At 43.9% G+C, this 19,185-nt stretch overlaps 1 protein-coding gene across 1 annotated transcript in view; it reads right to left on the bottom strand.

Annotated features, from left to right (window-relative positions):
- Nucleotides 1-19,140, bottom strand: part of LOC110088030 (uncharacterized) — a 33,960-nt gene extending 14,820 nt beyond the window's left edge. The window contains exons 1-4 of the mRNA XM_072987049.2: nt 19,000-19,140; nt 16,727-16,855; nt 12,232-12,339; nt 7,575-9,098 (exon numbers count right to left, since the gene is read on the bottom strand). Coding sequence (XP_072843150.2) covers nt 7,575-9,098; nt 12,232-12,339; nt 16,727-16,817 — 1,723 coding nt within the window. The 5' untranslated portion in view covers nt 16,818-16,855; nt 19,000-19,140. The remainder of the gene's footprint in view (nt 1-7,574; nt 9,099-12,231; nt 12,340-16,726; nt 16,856-18,999) is intronic.
- Between the last annotated feature and the right edge of the window lie 45 nt (nt 19,141-19,185).

Raw genomic sequence — 19,185 nt, 5'->3', positions numbered from 1 at the left:
GAAAAAGTGCCATGTACACACACCCAATTTGAGTTCCTACAGCTGAATAAGGATTTGAAGTCAGCTGTCCCAAGTCCTGCTCCAGTACTGTATCCTACACCACACTGGATCTCAGGGATATGATTCAGTGCCCAAGTCATTTGTCTTCTTGGCAGTCTATGGCTGTACAGGAGCACAACATTACTAATGGAAGTTGTATGATTTACTCTGGATGTAGAATCATACTGATTTTAGCCCAGGTGGTTATGCATGTGTGCAGAATGGTAGCAAGAAGGCAGTACAGTACATCCTTCTTAGCCTGTGTCTCAAGCAGTTTAGTGACCATCCAATAAAGTGCAAAATAGATAAAGGCCTTTTACTTATGAAAAAGGCTTTTGTCTATATTGCACTTAATTGGATTGTCGCTTCATTTGTTATTTGCCAAAGTAGGGTGAAAATTTAAATTTAGGGATATTTCAAGGGAATATATCTATTATGCTATTTGAATTACTCTTGTCAAAAATACAAAGTCCAACGTTGAGTAATATTTTTATTGGATCCCTAAAACGTTATAGGTGAAACAAAGTCTCTGGAACTCTTAATCAAACAATGTTGTTATTAAACTTCGGGTTAAGGCAAATACCTCAAAAACTGGGCCAGCTGTTATACCCTTGGCTTGCGAAGTCAGACTGTCTACAAAGTAAAATTGAATTTAGACTCCCAATGAGAGACAGTAACAAAGGCAACAACTGGCAAATCCTCTCCTCTAAGCAACAGAGTTTCACCCAGTGACAGCTAAATTGGTGGTCCTACCTAGTGAAATGGAAGACATGGAATGGAAGACCAAAATTCAGTCTCATGGAAAAGTCTCTTCTTGTAAGATAAATGTCTCACTTGTAACTTTTTAACAATCTAATAAAGATATTGTCCAGCCTCAGATTTTGTTGCTATGAATGGGTCACTTTTTCCCCTCACAGCCTTTTTGGGAGTGGGGGAAGATATGACAGAGGAAAGCCTAGAGGCTTAACCACAAAATCATCTATTCAGAGAAAAACAAGAGAACAAAAACCAGCACTTGACACAAAACAAGACTAATTCATTTTTACTTTTTTTTATTCCCCTAGTCTATTTTATTCACATCACACACAAATTCCTGCTCAACTCAGACATGGCTGGATCAGAAAGGCCGCATTCCTTCAGAAGAGTGGACCACTAAAGTTCTGCTAAACCAACAGAGGTTTTCTTAAGGAGCAATTGGTTCTCTGACAACAGCTGCATTTGAAGAACAAATTTTACCTGTGGGGGCACATACCTTTCCTAAAGAAAGCCATTCCAATTTCTAACATGTTTTGACAGGCTGGTCCACCTTCATCTTGAATATAGTGAACAACGTTCTAGCTGGGCTCTTAAGAGTCTGTAACTCTAGCTATGAGGAACCTCCACATCTAATCTCACTTCGTATCTGGCACCATCTTATCGGCTGACATTCCTCCCTTTCATTAATCTTGGAGGGAAGATAAAAATGCACTTTAAATTTTTTTTCCAAATCATCAACCGAGCGATCTATTAAATTGTTGAAAAGTTCTGTCTCGTGGTTGCTAGGCAACTGTAAAGCGCTTCCCTTCTCTGTCTTTCGTAAAATAATAAAAGGAATTGAATTAAAATACGGTGGACTTCAAAAGTAGGATGATGCATCATGATGCCCAGAAAGGAGAGGTAGAACACAGCAGCAAAATATATTTGCTTTAGCGAGGATCAACAAGGACACAAGGCAGATCCTTCTTTGGTGGAGGAGATATGTTGTGTTTCTCTGTACTGTGCTGGACTGATTTTGGAAATAAAGAGGTAAGTATCCTCTAGCTCTTCCTGTAATAGCAGTTGTTCAGTATTTAGTAGGCAATCATATTCAAAGCTTCAGAAAGTTATAGCTCCCAAAATATTGAGCTAACACGGCCATGCAGCCTGGAGAATTTTGGGAGGTGTTGTGCAGAAAAAGTAACTTTTCCAAGGTCTGATCACATTGCATTCCATGCTAAGAAATGCTCATATAACTAATTTCTGACAATTAGAACTCTATTTCAGAGAAAAGAGAACCCAGGCAAACTTTTTCTGAATAGCTCGCATCCCCTAACAATGAAAAAAATGGTGATTAAAACTGGCCTTTTGCATCCTATTAAAACCACTCAAGGATTCTCTATGTAGTCTCAACCTGCCTTTATTTCGAAGGGCGTTGTTGGGATTTCTTTAGTCTGGATAAACCCGACAGCAAATTGCATTTTGGACAAAATGGTCAATTTGGTACACAGAGGTATCAAGAGTACATTAAAAAACATGAAGTGCTACAGAAAGAAACATGATAAGTGCAGATATCCTATAGAGAGGAAAATGGGTTCTCAGCAAGCAAGATGTGACATTGGCACAGGGACCTTTTGTTTACCATACAAGATAGCACCATCTTTCATTCCATCCTCCTCAAGCTCACATTTTCCTTCTAGTTCGAACACAATCATCACAGTAATTGGATGGGCATGGATTTCCCTCCCAGCAACAACATAACATTGTGATTTGTCCCGGTTGGAGAACAAACAGTATTTTGGAGTGACTTGTTCTTGAGTGAACAATTGAGACCTGCTAGATTTACAAAAATCCAGCTCCTAGTAAAAATGAAAACTGCGATACCGGCTTTGCTGGTCTGGATTGCCACAACTGCCCAAACCTTTGATTTCTCTCTGGGGGCCTGGCTACTAGGTGTGCCATGATGAGTGTCCACGTTTTAACATTTCCCAGCCTACCACTGATTGGACAAGAAAATATCAAAACTGGGGGGATGGGACTGATGATATAAGGAAGGCCAGTGTCATAAAAACTGATCTGGTCATCTCACAAGACAAAAAAAATTCTTGAATTGGGATCTAAGATTGACCTCTCCAGCTTTTCTTCTATTGTTTTGACTCAGAGCACCAGCTGCCAGATTTGAGGCACTAAGGAGTAATGTAAGAGTTAAATGATCTCAGTGGACCATCTCCTATTTTTTATGGGGTTAGGGGTCACAATTGCCAGTTACTCCAGTAGGATTATTTGTACGGAAGGTGACAAAAAGTCCCAAATCTTCAGTCACGATAATTACCCAGCTTCACATATCTGACCACTTGATACTAGACCATTGTGCTCTACTTCTATCTAATCTACAACCCGCCCCCCAAATCTACTACTGTACCTTCTTCATAGCCCAATCCAAAGTCCATTTTTAAAATCCAGTGGTTTGACACACACTGCAGTGAAATGTGCCCTCTGTTCTAAAACTATCGCTCAGCAGTGAAGCATGTACAGTATCATTTCCCATTTATGAGGTCCCAGGTTTCATCCTCACCTTTTCCATCCAAAGAAGCATGGAAAGGGTTTAGAAGTACCCTGGAGAGTGGCGGCCAAAGTAAAAACACCAGGCAAGATGGTCACTTGATCTGACTCCGTTGAAGGCTGCTTCCTAAGTTTACCTTTTCGTGTTTGTGTATGGGCACTTCTCTGCCCATAATTCCACAACAAAGTTGGGCTAATTATATGCTCCGCAAAAATGTAAAGCTGAACTGTACTATTCTGAGCTGCAAAAGGAAAATGACGTATTTGAATAGTCCCGTCAGCGGGCGGAGAGTATCTGCAAAGAAAAGCTAGTCTCAAGGATGAATTCAACCTTTAAACAAAATCCCGATGTTAATTCCAACTGAAGTAGACCCACTGAATCAATAGGTCTTACATGGGATTTGTCTTAACGAGTTTTTTTTCCTATAATGGGTCTACTTTAATCAGGGCTAGGAACTGAATTTAGCCCTAGTTTTTACTCCTAATATAATAGCTTTCTAGGCGCAAGATCTTTTTATTCTTGGAGAAGTATACCACTCCTCAGTTGGAGCCTTCAGTGGCTCCTTACCTACTTTCTGTTGGTGTAAATTAGCTCTTAATGTCTCAGAAATCCATTGGAGCAATATTTGTTTTTTTTTTTTTTGTTTTTTGTTTTTTGTTTTGAATTTGTTTTTTTGTTTTGAAACAAGGCTAGGTAAGCATTGTTTACAGCAACATTGTCTGGAATTATCATGGAATTCTACCATGGCACATGCAGAACAGGTCTGTTATCAGGTGACAGTATGGAACATAGCATTTTAGGCAGGAAAAAACGTTTCTTTCGCTTACTCCTCAAGATTAAAAAATTCATCCCCTACAAATGGAAAACTAATAAGAGCCAAAAACTAATAAGAGCCTCCCATTATTATGTTTTTTTAAGATAGTTACTAATACCACACCTCCAGTCCAAAGTAGTGTTGTCCAAACATAATAATACTGTTTCCCTGAAAATAAGACCTAACCTGAAAATAAGCCCTAGTATGATTTGTCAGGATGCTCGTAATATAAGCCCTACCCCCAAAATAAGCCACAGTTAAACGAAACCCTGCCCTCCATTATGCAGCAGCCAGAAGATGATATGACTGTAAAATAAAACATCCCCTGAAAATAAGCCCTAATGTGTTTTTTGGAGCAAAAATTAATATAAGACCCTGTCTTATTTCTGGGGGAACACGGGTATGTTTTCCTCTATGTTTTGGTGATGCCTATATCCAGTCATTCAAGAGCCATTTTAGCTGCAGACATGCCTACACAACAGCCTTAAATTGGGTTAAACGAGCCTAATGAATTCTTTAAAGAGCACTGAGAACTGTCACTCTACAGGACAATGACAGGTCACATACAGAGCGGTTGCCTCCACAAAACTTCAGAAAAGGCCCTCAAAAGTCCTTGAAGAGTTACATTGGTTTGCAACCAATTCATTTTATAATGCAGGTGACCCCACAGATCTAACAGAAATAGAAGTGAATCCTCCTGTTGACTGGAGCAAATCTTAGGTTAGACATATCTACTGTCAGTGCCAAAACAAACTCAGATTTGCGAAGGCTTTCACGCTTGGGATCTAATGGTTGGTGTGGGTTTTTCTGGCTCTTTGGCTGTGTTCTGAAGGTTGTTCTTCCTAATATTTCACCTGTCTCTGTGGCCAGCATCTTCAGAGGACAGTGCTGTCCTCTGAAGATGCCAGCCAGAGAGACTGGCGAAACGTTAGGAAGAACAACCTTCAGAACACAGCCAAAGAGCCAGAAAAACCCACACCAACCAAGCTCAGATTTATTATCACATAATTTGAGGAAATCTGCAGTTTCATTTCTTTTCATAACTCACTCCAACTTCTAATGGGATTTATCTCTCTTGGCAGAATCTAGAACACTTTGGCAAGGAAAGGGTCACTGGTGGGTTTCACGGAGCATCAGACAATAACTTAACTGAATAAACTTTCCACCACATAATAAAGAATTAGGCTATGTGAAAAGAACTAAGGCAGCTGTGGCGGTGGAATGGTGGAGCACCTATGTAAGGCAGATATCCCAACCAAATACTATTCATTTTGAGCATTTCATTAAAATTGATCTGTAAATGCACCCGTATGGGAAATGGTATGGACTATGCCTCAGGAGACCTGGGTTCAAATCCCTGCTTGGTCATGGAAATTCAGAGGTAGGAATGATGTGATAAAGGTAAAACCACCCCTTGAACATCTCATATGCCTCAAAACTCTATAACTGATGTGAGGGAATGTAACTCACAGCATGTGGATATACCACTTCAGACCGCAGCTAGAAATATAGTAATTGAGTGCTGCCTCATGTAAAAGTTTCCTATGTACGAAAGCTGCCATATCAAAAAGGAATAGATGTATCCTGGCTCATTCCTGCAATGCTGGTATTCTTCATGCAGAGTGCACCATGAGGGAACATTTTAAAAAATTTCCTCCAACACATACCTGCAGTCTGAAATGTACATTGCCTGCTCTACCCCTGCATGGTTCTGCCATATCATTCTGTGATAGGTTTAAACCACTGGTTCTTAACCTTGGGTTACTCAGGAGTTTTGGACTGCAACTCCCAGAAGCCTTCACCACCAGCTGTGCTGACTGGGGTTTCTGGGAGTTGCAGTTCAAAAGCATCCGAGTAACAAAGGTTAAGAACCACTGGTGTAGGATGTGCAGCTCTCATTGGAAGGAGGCATTTTACCTTTCCCAAACTTTGTCGCTCTAGATGTTTTTATGCTATAGTCTTCTCACAAAAGGTACCAAGAGGACAAGGGGATGGGGAAGATCTAAGAGGCTGAGGCTATTGCTATTTCTCTAATTTGGAAATGTAAAGTTGTGAGATGTGTGCAGGTTTTGGTTTAAAGGGTGTGCCAAGTAATATCCAGGCATTTTGCAGTTCACTTGCAGGAAAAGGTTGGCTCAGTTTGCCCCCTGCCCTGAGACTACCTCTTCCATTGGGCTCTGTCTCAGAATAAGAGAAGGCCATTAGAAAGGGTTGGCTAGACCCTGGGCAGCTTCTGTAACCCGGTGAGCTCCTTTGAAACTGACTGACTTCAGCAGCCATGATGTCAGTCCAGTTATGAGACAGAGGTCCACAATGAACTTCCCTGAAGGCCAAGTTCCAAAGGGGTGGCTGCTACTATGAGACGAGGCGGTGGCCTCAGGCATTTGGGTGCCATTAATGGTGGCAGAGTGGGAGACAGACCAATTTGGCAGCAACATCAGTTGCTACTCACCAGAAAGTTCTCTCCCAGCAGTGCCACTAATGGGTTCTGGAGTTGCGATCAGCACCTATTGGCTTTCACTCCATAAGCACCATTAGACCGCTTCTAATACGAATCCAAAATTTTTTCCAAGTTTTAGTCTCCTGTTATCTTACACAGATCCCTGTGGCCCTTCCTTTTGTAACTAGTGGCATGTGTGTATCAGTTTTCTTTCAATAAGGTAAAGGTGTCTCCTCCACAGTCCCCCATTTTACACTGGCATCAAGCCATTCTCTGTGAGAGAATGACTGGCTGAAGGTAATCCGGTTTCATGGCTCAGTTTCATGAACCCACGGCTCTCAATTTCCAGTCTGAAACTCTAACCATTAACCCACACTGGTACTTAATGCTCTTCCTGCGGCTACCCACATCTACCTCCCTCCCCAAACTTTTCCAAGTTCTTGCCACAAGCAAAAACCCAAATCTAACTATCACAATTTAGCCCCTTCATGGAAGGCTGTGTGTACTTTCTACAGTTTTTATTCTGAGAACAGAACCTGAGTCTTTAGTGAAGAATGGACTTCTTCTCAGCTATAAGGGGGAGCCTTTCAAAGTGCTCAGCCACCCTGGGAAACTGAGAGGATCAGAGCAGCCATCTTAGACACCAAAGGTTCAAGAGTGATAAACCAAGGGAAATATGTAAAGACCAAGGGAAATATGTAAAGACTATGGGCATGGAAAAGCTTAGGTATTTTTCCCCCAGAGACCAGAATGTATCTGATGATGTGAAACCTTTATGCCAACCTGATTGGTCCAATAAGGTATTGTTTTATACCAGAAGCAACACTGGAACAGTGGGCCAAAGTACATTTTGGAAATAAATAGTCCAATGGACTTTGGATTGGTCCCGTACACCTGGGGAATTCCTATCAGGAGTACAGTACTGAAAGTATGCCAGCCCCCATACCCTCTCTAGGATGGATGGCCCTGCCCAATTGCTTAGCATGGTTTGTTTTCCTTACACTGCGTGGAAGCTGGTACTAGCACAGTCTCCCCTACTTGGTGGGCATGGCTTTGCAGATGCCAGTAAAAGTGTGAGGTGCTACGGAAGCGGCACCCACACTGGGGACAAGGATAGAGCCCCTCCCCTGCCTGCACACACTGGTGTCTGAGTAAAGCAGAGGCATCAGCACAGGGCATGCCACAGTCCCGACAGGCGTGGGCAGGGAGCGGGGCACTGTCTGGATCGAGGTGGTGGGTGTGCTGGTGGCGCTGGAAATGCAAGGTGCTGTTGAAGCTCTTGCCACAGTCTGGGCAGACATGAGGCTGACCTCCAGCGTGAGTGCGTTGGTGCCGGTAAAGGTGGGAGGTCCGCCCAAAACGCTTGCCGCAGTCCCCGCAGGAGTAGGGCCTCTCGCCGGTATGAATGCGCTGGTGTCGCTCCCAATGGGAGCTCCACGTGAAGCTCAGCCCACATTCGCCACAGTGGTACGGCTTGTCCGCAGAGATGTGGAGCCGCCGATGCTGAGCCAGCTGGCTGCGGGCGCTAAAGCTCTGGCCACACTCCCCACAGCCGTAGGGCTTGTCAGCCGTACCGTGGAGTCGGCGGTGGCGGGCCAGCTGTGAGCGCCCTCCAAAGCTTTGCCCGCACTCCGAGCACTGGTGACTCTGATCCCCCCCAATCAAATGCAAGCGCTGGTGCTTCACCAAAGCCAGCCCGTCGGCAAAGGCTTTGCCACAGAGGGTGCACTTGTAGGGTTTCCGGCCACGGTGGGTGCGCTGGTGTTCATCAAAGTGCAACGTGGTGCTGAAGCTGCGGCCGCAGTAGGTGCAGATGTATGCACGGGTGACGTTGGCCGCTGCATTGGTGCCGTGAGTACGCTGGTGCCGGTAGAGATGGGAACTGCGGCTAAAGCGCTTGCCGCACTCGTTGCACGGGTAAGGCTTCTCGCCGGTGTGGATCCGCAAGTGCCGAGCAAAGTGTGAACTCCAGGAGAAGCTCTTGCCACAGTCGCTGCACTGGAAGGGCAGGCGGCCAGTGTGAAGGCGCTGGTGAGTCACCAGTTCGGTGTTGCGGCGGAAGCACCGGCCACATTCGGCACACTGATAGGGCAAGCCACGGCTTGGCATCAGGGAGGGAGTGGGGGCCACAGGGTTGGTACCAGCATTGGCGTGGGCCCGCTGGTGCCTGTAAAGGTTGGAGCTGACATTGAAGCTCTTGCCGCAGTCTCCACAACGGAAGGGGCGCTCGCCCGTGTGCGTCCGTCGGTGCTTGCTGTAGTGCGAGCTGCAGCTGAACACCTTCCCACAGTCCTCGCACTCATAGCCCTTCTGGAGAACCATGATGGGCGGTCCCTCCCCTGCCAGGACCTTGCCGCCACCAACCTGCTGCACAACTCTCCAGCGCAGACTCTTACAGTTCCCAGAAACCATGCTGGTATCCAGCTCCACCACCTGAGGAAGGCCCTGCTGTTGCACGTCTTCCTCATCACTCAGTTCCTCCTCTTCGCTGCCCAATCCTTCACCTGCTGGAAGAGGCAAAGAGAAAAAATAACATTTCCAGTGTGAAAAGGTAGACTTCCTCAAGAAGGCAGGGAGCTTCATGCAGCCCTCCAAGGTTGTTTGGGTGTCCTCTAGGGCTCTTTTTCTGATACCACAAAAGGTGAACTGTCACTTCTAGAATCCCCCAGGAGTGGCTATTCACTTCTTAAATAAATCACCGGATCCCTTCACCCAGCATTTAATACCAAAGAATGGGAATTTCTTTCTTTCTTTCTTTCTTTCTTTCTTTCTTTCTTTCTTTCTTTCTTTCTTTCTTTCTTTCTTTCTTTCTTTCTTTCTTTCTTTCTTTCTTTCTTTCTTTCCTTCCTTCCTTCCTTCCTTCCTTCCTTCCTTCCTTCCTTCCTTCCTTCCTTCCTTCCTTCCTTCCTTCCTTCCTTCCTTCCTTCCTTCCTTCCTTCCTTCCTTCCTTCCTTCCTTCCTTCCTTCCTTCCTTCCTTCCTTCCTTCCTTCCTTCCTTCCTTCCTTCCTTCCTTCCTTCCTTCCTTCCTTCCTTCCTTCCTTCCTTCCTTCCTTCCTTCCTTCCTTCCTTCCTTCCTTCCTTCCTTCCTTCCTTCCTTCCTTCCTTCCTTCCTTCCTTCCTTCCTTCCTTCCTTCCTTCCTTCCTTCCTTCCTTCCTTCCTTCCTTCCTTCCTTCCTTCCTTCCTTCCTTCCTTCCTTCCTTCCTTCCTTCCTTCGCTCATTCATTCTGCCATTTTTTTTTTGGTAGCCTATGGAACCCACTGGCACCCAGATTTGTCAAATTTACCCACCTCCACAACATCATAATCCATGTATTGAAAGGATACTCAATTATTGGTAGGAAACTTACTTCCCGAGGCTTCATGTCTGGCCTGTAGGTCTTTGCTAGATTTCTCAATATCGCCATATTCAATTTTTAAGGTGTCTAGTCATCATATATACCGCATGTTTGACTTTTCTTGGTGCTAAAGCAACCACAGTCCTGCCTATGTGGATACAGTTGAAAATTTGGTTGCACAATAATCAATCAATCAATCAATCAAGCAATGAAGGAAGGAAGGAAGGAAGAGGAAGAAAGAAGGAAGAGGAAGAAAGAAGGAAGAGAAAGAAAGAAGGAAGGAAGGAAGAAAGAAGAAAGAAAGAAAGAAAGAGAAAGAAAGAAAGAAAGAAAGAAAGAAAGAAAGAAAGAAAGAAAGAAAGAAAGAAAGAAAGAAAGAAAGAAAGAAAGAAAGAAAGAAAGAAAGAAAGAAAGAAAGAAAGAAAGAAAAACTATTTTTTTTAAACTCTCATTTAGTGTCCTCTAAGCAAACAGCCACAGTGGTGTCTTTTCCCTCAAGATGCAATGTACCAATGTGAATTTCATTCCACAAGGTAGCTGGCTCAAGTGAATGAACTAAATGAGATATTACAAGAAAAAGCAATAAAACAAGATGGGCAAGCACTAGCCTCTCCTTATGAAACAAGTGTCCAGCTAAGATAACATACATTTCTGTTGTCCAATCCAGCCTGTCTGACATTGTCCCTCTAGTTATGAACTTTGCTGGTGCCCAACTGTACAACGTTCATGACATTAACATATAAAGAAGTCCCACTGAATTTGCCTAAGACTGTGATATAAATCCTATACGATAAATAGGCAGGTATTTCATGAGCAACAGCCTTCACAAGCAGCTATCTTATGTTTCTGGTTCCCTTAGTTGTTGCTGTTGTTTTCTTAAACATTTCCATTAATAGTACTGGGGTCATGATTCACAGAGTAACCACTTCTGACAACTTACTACATGATTCGCACATACAGATATGCTTGCAATAAATGCTGAGGCAGGTCCAGATTCAGATGCTCATGGTGGGTTTGGTAAACGCAGACAGGCCTACCCTTTGTTGCCATGGCAACACTCCAACCTCCTACCCCATGCTACAGAGAGAGTAAGAAAATCCTGCTGAATTAGGTTGAGGCTATTGTAAATTAGGCAGGATTTTTACTTGACTGAAGGAATTTCCCTTTGGAAACACAGGCAATGCTGTTCAGTGGAATTCCTCAGACTTCTGTGTAGCATTTCCAGAGAACTGGAGGGGCTGCCGTGGAGAGGAAAACTTAGAAAAATTATGTTTGATCTAAATCAGTGGTCCCTAACATCTGGCCCATGGCCTCGTGCCAGACCATGGCCTTGGCCAGACTGGACAGCAGAGACAGATTTCCCGGGGGGCCCTGCACACACTCCCCCCCCCGCACAGCCCCTTTGCACACCCCCACCCCTTTGTGTGTGCGCACAAGGGCCCATGTGAGGGCCTGCACACCTGCGCGAGTGAGTGCCGCCCCTTCACTCATGCATGTGAGCACAGGGGGTGCCCCATTCCCCCACGCACACACCCTGACCCCCCCACTGGCCAACTGTGTCAAAAATGTGGGGGACAACTGGTCTAAATAGCTTGGGCCCAAGCTATCTCAAAGGCTGCATTTTCCTTTATGAGCCTACTCAGGTGTTATAGGGAGGCCTTTCTCTCAGTCCCACCACCCTCACAGGTGCGCTTGGTGGGGACAGGAGAGAGGGCCTCCTCTGCTCTGTGGCTGCTCTCAGACTTTGGAACTCCCTCCCACAGGAGGCCAAGCTGGCCCCGTCTTTGCTGTCTTTCCACAAGGAGGTGAAGACCTCTTTTTCAGGCAGGCTTTCCCAGATTGCCCAGCTACCTGAGTGAGATTTTTTAATGCATTGCTTTGAATATGTTTTGATGTTGCTTATGTTTTCTAGTGTATTTGACACTTTTCTGTATTTGTATATCTGCTGTTGTTAGCTTTAAACATTGTCTTTTAACGATCTAAGTCACCTTTTTAAGGAGACAATTATTTTTAAATAAATAAATAAATATACAGCCAGTGACTATACCATTTGGAAGATGCTGGGAACAGTAGTCTGGAAAACAGGTTTTCCCAAGCTCTGGAGAGGAGGGGAAATGGGAATTGATTTATGCCTTGTTAGATGGGCCTAAAGCTCAATCCAGTCCAAATGACCTGCTAAACGTGGGAAGGAAAAACAAATGGGATTACATTTTATGTGCTGGCAAACCAGTCAGAAAGGAAAATAATATGGTGGATACTTGAAAGGAAGAGGTTGGGATTTCTTGGCTGTGTGGCCTCCTCACCTTTATTGCCTCGTCTTGTGTTCTCTCTGTTCCCAGGCTCTAGGATGCAGGGTTCCTCTTCCTCTTCCACCAGGAAAATCTCATTCGGTTTGGAACTTGGAGGTCCTGCTTAGAGAAGACAGGCAACACTATAAGACTTCAGCCTTGTAGCCCACTTTTGGCTGGGGCTTGGCAAAGTTCCTTATTTGGGGCTATAATCTTCTCAGTTCCCAAGTATTCCCAAGTATGGCCAGTGGCCACGTTGGCTGGGATAGTCTAAGACTTACCATCTAAAAGGAAAATAATAATTATATCTAGCTACCTATCTGAAGAATCCTTGGAAAAGACCTTGATGTTAGGAAAGTGTGAAGGCAAGAGAAGGGGACAACAGAGGATGAGATGGTTGGACAGTGTCATCGAAGCAACCAATATGAATTTGACACAACTCCGGGAGGCAGTGGAAGATAGGAGGGCCTGGAGTGCTCTGGTCCATGGGGTCACAAAGAGTCGGACACGACTGAATGACTAAACGAAACGATCTGTCTGTCTGTCTGTCTGTCTGTCTGTCTGTCTGTCTGTCTCACGAAAAATCTGAGGCTGTGGATTACTGCAAATACAACAGGTAGTAGAGGAAGAAAAAAGAAGCCTAAATAATTATACCTGTACAAGCACAGAAAAATTGCTGAAAGCAGTGAAAATGGAGAATATTTTGAAAACAACAGAAACAAAGACTCAATATAAGAAACAACAATTTGAAAATAAAACAGCTGGAAAAATAAACCACTACATAGACAATTCCTGAGAAATATTGATGGAAAGCATAAGCATAATTCAACATGGGCATGGCTAAAACTGGAGACCCTTAAGAAAGAAACCAAAGGCTTGATTTTTGCTGCACAAGAACAAGCACTCCAAACCAACATAATGAAAGCTAAGACCCAATGAGTTAGTGCTAACAGTAAATGTCAACTCTGCCAAGAAAAAGATGAAACTGTGTCACTCCTCATCTGTGAATGTCCAAAGACTGCACGAACAGATTACAGACATGATAGAGTGGCAGAGCTAGTGCATTGGTCATTATGCAAAAAATATAACTTGCTGGCCTCCAAAAACTCATGGGAACATCAGCTAGAGAAGGTGTCAGAAAATGAGGAAGTCAAGATCTTGTGGGATTTCCAGATCCAAACAGACAGACACTTTGAACATAACACACCAGACATAGTGGTAACAGAATGAAGAAATGTCTGGATGATTGACATTCCAATTCCAGGGGATGCCAGAGTTGAAAATAAAGAATTGGAAAAACTAACGAAGTACAGAGTCCTGACCATCGAAACATCTCGCCTCTGAAAGAAACACACTTCATTGGTCCCCATAGTCATCGAGGCTTTGGGAACAATATCAAGAAATTTCACACAGTACTATAAGCAGTTGCAGATCTCAGAAATGACACCATCAGAGCTACAAAAAACTCCGGCAATATTACATACTGCATGATATTTAACAGATACTTAGGTTTTTAGTTAAAACTTGTATCTGTTATATCAGAGCTCCCCAACCCTCGAGTGCAGGGGGTGCCCCGCCTTCCCTAGCTGGTCCGCAGGGCTATAAAGGTTGGGGACTGCTGTGTTATATAAGACTAGTCAATGTTTTTATAATTTTGACTGTGCCTGGAATATTTTGATAACAACAATAATAACAATACCAATAACAGCAACAGCAACAGCAACAATAATAATAAAAATACTACTACTACTACTACTACTACTACTACAAATCATCATCATCATCTTTTCAAAGCTCTGCCTGTAAAGCTGTACTTCTTTTATGTCAGACACCCAACCAGCAGCTGCCTATGTCTGAATTTATATGTTGAACGGGCCATAATCCATTCCATTTGGAGTACCAATGTCATGTTCTCCAGAGCTTCTGAGCAACATACTGTACCATACAATTTACATGTGCAGATCTTACAAACATGCTTGTAATAAATGTTGAAGTAGGTCCAGACTTAGATTCTTAGATTTGATAAATGCAGATTAATTTATCCAGATTAATTTCCCCATGACTGTTCTTCTTTTCAGTGCAGCCAGCTCACATATTGAGCTGTCTTTCATAAAGTGCATAATAACCTAGTGAAGGAAGGTCTTCCTACACTGCCTTCACTTCCAACTGGATTCATTTAAAAAGAATTAAGCCCTGTTCAGGTATTAACTATGTAGGGCTCAAATGGTTGTGGGGCTAAGAGCATGCAAGCAGGTCCCATGCCTCATGTCCCCACCCAACCAGTAAATCTTGCAGACCTTTATATGTGTAACACAAACAATTGCATGGGCATTGTAAGCACAGCTAAAGATCTGCAGGACTTCCAGGAAAAGCATACAGGGGGTGAGGCTTACTGCATAATGGTTTAGGACCTTGATACCTGTCATAATGTCTGTCCTAGAAATCAACCACCTATTTCACCTCTTCCTCTCAATCCATGTTGTTGAAAGTGGCCACTTGCAGGAGGCCAGAAAGGTAAAGACAAGGAATTGAGCTTTCTCAGTGGTGCCCCCCCCCCCCGGCTAGACTCTGGAATAGGTTATCCATGGACATAAGACATGTTACTTTCCTCCTTATGTTCAGGAAATTGTTGAAAACAGAACTACTATTCAAAGCTGCCTTCCAAAACTGCATCTCCTGTGTGCTGTTCATAAAAACATTTTCTTTTCCTGTTCTCTCTTTACTTTTTTGTATGGTTTTTTAATTGACATATTGTCATATATATTATGTGGGTTCTGTGGGATTTTTAAGTTCAAGTAAGTACATCCATCGATCCATCAATCACCTCATCACCATCAGCCTTGGAGCCCTATATACGTACTTTCAGGCTTCAAACCTGACTACAGTTTTATGTTACTCTGTTTCCTGCCACTTGCTCAGCTGAATACAACCTGACTACCAAGACCTGAAATTCACCTTTTCTTGCCAGAAATAGAGGCAGCCAAGAAAAGGATTAAGGGCTACACAACACACAAAAAGCCTGGGGGGCAAATATCCCTCCTGCTAAAGGGATAAATCCAGACATTATTTTGTGTAGGGACTCATCTGTTTTATCCAAGCAAACTCTTGTTGTTGTTGTGGTTTCAAATTGCTTCTGACTTCTGGCAACCTTGTGAATTAAATCAGTGGTTCTTAACCTTTGTTACTCAGATGCTTTTGAACTGCAACTCCCAGAAACCCCAGTCAGGACAGCTGGTGGTGAAGGTTTCTGGGAGTTGCAGTCCAAAACTCCCGAGTAACCCAAGGTTAAGAACCAGTGAATTAAATGACCACCAGAAAGTCCTGTTGTCAACAGCCCTCCCCAATTCTTGCAAACATGAGGCTATGGCTTCCTTTCTTGAGTCAATTCATCTCTCATTTGGTCTTCCTCTTTTCCTGCATCTTCAGCTTTTCCTAGTATATATATATATTTTCATCTAAGCAAACTAAAAGACCATATAAACTGTACATTCCTGGAACTTAAATAAACTTATCAGCTTATCAGTTTAAAAATCTGATTACTGCACATACGGTATTTCTTCTAGAGAAGCAGGAATTATTAATTACTACTCTCATGCATTTCTCTATTTTATGGGTTCAGTATCTTCTTGGATGCTTGAAGTAGTTAGTTATTGGTTCTAACTACGGCCAGAGAGCGGATAGTCTCTATATGAGCCACAGGTCCTGGAATGTCTATTTGTTACTGCACCGAGGTTCCAAAAGTCTTGCACCAAATTTGCTGTGGTGACAGTGGCAACAGCCTTCTTTTTCTTTTTCTTTTTTACATTAAAACAAGATCCATGGAAACCACTTGCTTTGTATTTATAGAGGATCATACTGAAAACCTCCAGTATTTGCTTTAAAAACAATAGTGTAATGCCATAGTATTGCTGAATTCAGTGAGGTTAATGGTTCTTAGTGGATTCTGTGGGGATCCACAATGTAGCCCAAAGAAGTTGCTCACCCCTCTATCTCAGACCTAACTTGCAAAACTCTACCTTAGAGCAGCGGTGCCCAACAGTTTTGGGACCGCGGACCAGCTGAGCCTCTGAGGAAGGCAGCCCCGCTGCAGGTGCGCACAGGTGCGTGCGTGCTCTTGGGCGCACACATGAAGCTGTGGGGAAGCACCCACCCGCCAGTGCGAGCGCTCCCCTGCCCCTTCGCACATGCGCAGGGGTGCCTGCATGCCTACCTGCTCGCGCCCCACTCCTTCGCGCAGGTGCTCGGGTACCCGGGCACATGTGTGAAGGGTGGGGGGCACTCACACTGGCGCTGGCATGCTTGTGCGCAAAGCAGCTGTGGGGAGGGGAGTGCATGCGGAGGGGCGGGAGTTCTGTCTTCGCGGCCTGGTGGGCTCAGGCCACGGACCGGCACCAGGCCTCCACCTTAGAGGTCACCCAAAGAGAGCATGTATTGTTTCTGGTATCCACAGTGTCATTTCCTTTTAATTGTGTGATTTAATGTAACAGAAGATGAGAAAGAAAACACTTACTCAGTGCTACCAGACTTTCATGGGTTTCTCGATGGGTTTGCCTGTAAACAGGCTTCTGCTGAGAATCTTCAACTAGCCACTCATCCTCCATGTTCTGACCCAAGCCAACTTCCAGCAACTCACTGAGTCCTGAAACAAAAAGAAGGTTCACTGTCACCTCTCTCTCTCTCTCTCTCTCTCTCTCTCACTCACTCACACGCACACACACACACACACACACAGAGTGCATGCCATCTGGGCATGATTCTACTCATAGGTAGCAAGTAACAAAGTACATCAACTGAGTTTTTATTTCAGTTTGGGACTTCTCATTTTTGCACAGAATATTGAGGTACTACTGTCTGATAACTGGGCCTTCAAGACAGTTGTAGACAATATTATAGTAATCATCATCAACAACATCTTAGAACTGTAGAGCTGGAAGGGATCATCTGGATCATCGAGTCCAGCCCCTGTCAAGGAGGTACACTGGAAAATTAAACTCTCCACCTCCGGCTCTGCAGTCAGAGACCTCAACCACTGAGTTATCCATCAGTTACCAGTGGGAGTAAGCTATCTGCAGAACTAACGTGCCAACCTGAAAACTATTCTGATCTTACTCTAAATAACTAACGAAGACCTGGGGGGGATTTTCTTTTTTGGACTGGGTATGCTAGCTGGGGAATTCTGGAAACTTGACTATTGCTTCCCTTTCGTTTTGATGAGGGAGTAACCTGCAAACAGAAAAGAATATCAAAATAAGTGAAACCCCATCAAAAAAACCCATCCTGGCTAAAACTTTACACTGTAGCTTATTTAACATAATAATTAATCCAGACCCATTTCTCGACATTTGAAATGTATGAAACAATGGTCAGCAATAAAAGTACCTTGACTAAAACATGTAGTTTTCCTTCTTTGAGCATCTGTAAAAGCCAATCTCAGCACAGGTTTTTGTCATAAAGGCTCAACAGGCAATGCAGAGCAGTACACTATTTTTTAAAAGATAATCTTTTGGGGGAAAACACATATTAACAGAATCCATTCTTGTCTGTTTTTTTTTCCCCTTCTCCTGTAGGTGAGGTACAGTAGTTAAAAGAACTAATCTTTGGGGAGACACAAAGAATCCAGGCTGCATATTATGAATGTCCAGGTATGTCACAACTCCTAATTTTTGGAGTTCCAGGGAAGCACCAAAACCAGGAGTTTTTTTTAAAACTCCACAATGAGCCACTACAAGCGGCTGTGTTGCCATCCAGACAGAGCCTCCCTTACCACCAGCTGCTTGGGTTACCCTTCAACTGGACAGACGCAGAAAAGAATGAGATGGGATTTTGCATTACAGTCATTGGCCATCCTCTTTAGAATATGTCACAAACGCCTTATCTACTGTCTGGATGAAATAGGAATCCACTCCAAGGATTGTCCTACAACACACACAAACACATACATACATACACAGAGAAAGAGAGAGAGAGAAGGCTCCATCTCTGGACCCTATCATTTGTCTGCCTGATCATGGTCAGTAGCTAGATAAATAATCTACCTTTATTCCCATTTTGCAGAGGACAAGAAACTGAGGCTCAACAATACAAATGTGCCCAAGGCCACGACTTTGAAGATGGAAATGACAGTTCCAATTCAAATAGTGGAATGTCTTTTTACTCCTTTGTTTCTATATAATTTTAAAAGCAGAGCTTTTACACCTTGATAGGGCCAATAACCGAATTTTAAGAATTCTAGGTAAAGCTGCATTTTCAGGAGACTTTACTAACCAAGGTAGGAGAGGTGTGTTTCCAGCAGCAAGTCTGGGGACCGGACAAAGGAGCTTCAGCAAGGCGAAGAATTGGCCCTGAGGGCAAACTGGAGATTTCGTGTGTGTGTGTGTGTGTGTGTGTGTGTGTGTGTATACATACGTGTACGTGTGTGCATGCGCGCGCAAACCTCCCAAGAATGATCTGGGAAACTTTTTAAGCACCACTGAAACACCACCACCACCACCACCCCCAAACCCTACCCCAGGCGACCTGGCTGGGCCATTGTTCTGTTCGCCGGCGAACAAGGTAAGCCAATCTGTCCCTGGTATGAAATTAAAGGGGATCTTGTGAAGATCAAAAAAAGCATCAGTTCAGAGTTAGCGCCACCCGCCCCTTCTTTCCCCATTGATCTGTGCTACCACCCCTACTCCTTTACTCGAGAGATAATCGAGAAATAGCGGGGAAAGCGGGGGGGGGGTAAAGGTCCCTCTTTTTTTAAATATAGGTTCACTTTCTTGCCCGTCCACGGATGCTCACCTTAATGCATTTACCTGGAGGTTGTTTTGCTTTTTTTTTTTCCCTGCACAGGAAGAAACCCAAAATGAACGATCTGCCGATTCCGGGGTTCTTTTTTTGTTTTTTGGAGGGAGGGGTGTTGCTGCTGCTGTCGGCTTCCGATAATCGAACAATTCAAACAATGAGAAAGTCCCCGGGTCCGCTCGT

This window comes from Pogona vitticeps, chromosome 2 (assembly GCF_051106095.1).
Source record: "Pogona vitticeps strain Pit_001003342236 chromosome 2, PviZW2.1, whole genome shotgun sequence".
NCBI lineage: Eukaryota > Metazoa > Chordata > Lepidosauria > Squamata > Agamidae > Pogona > Pogona vitticeps.
This window is presented reverse-complemented; position numbering and strand designations above follow the sequence as displayed.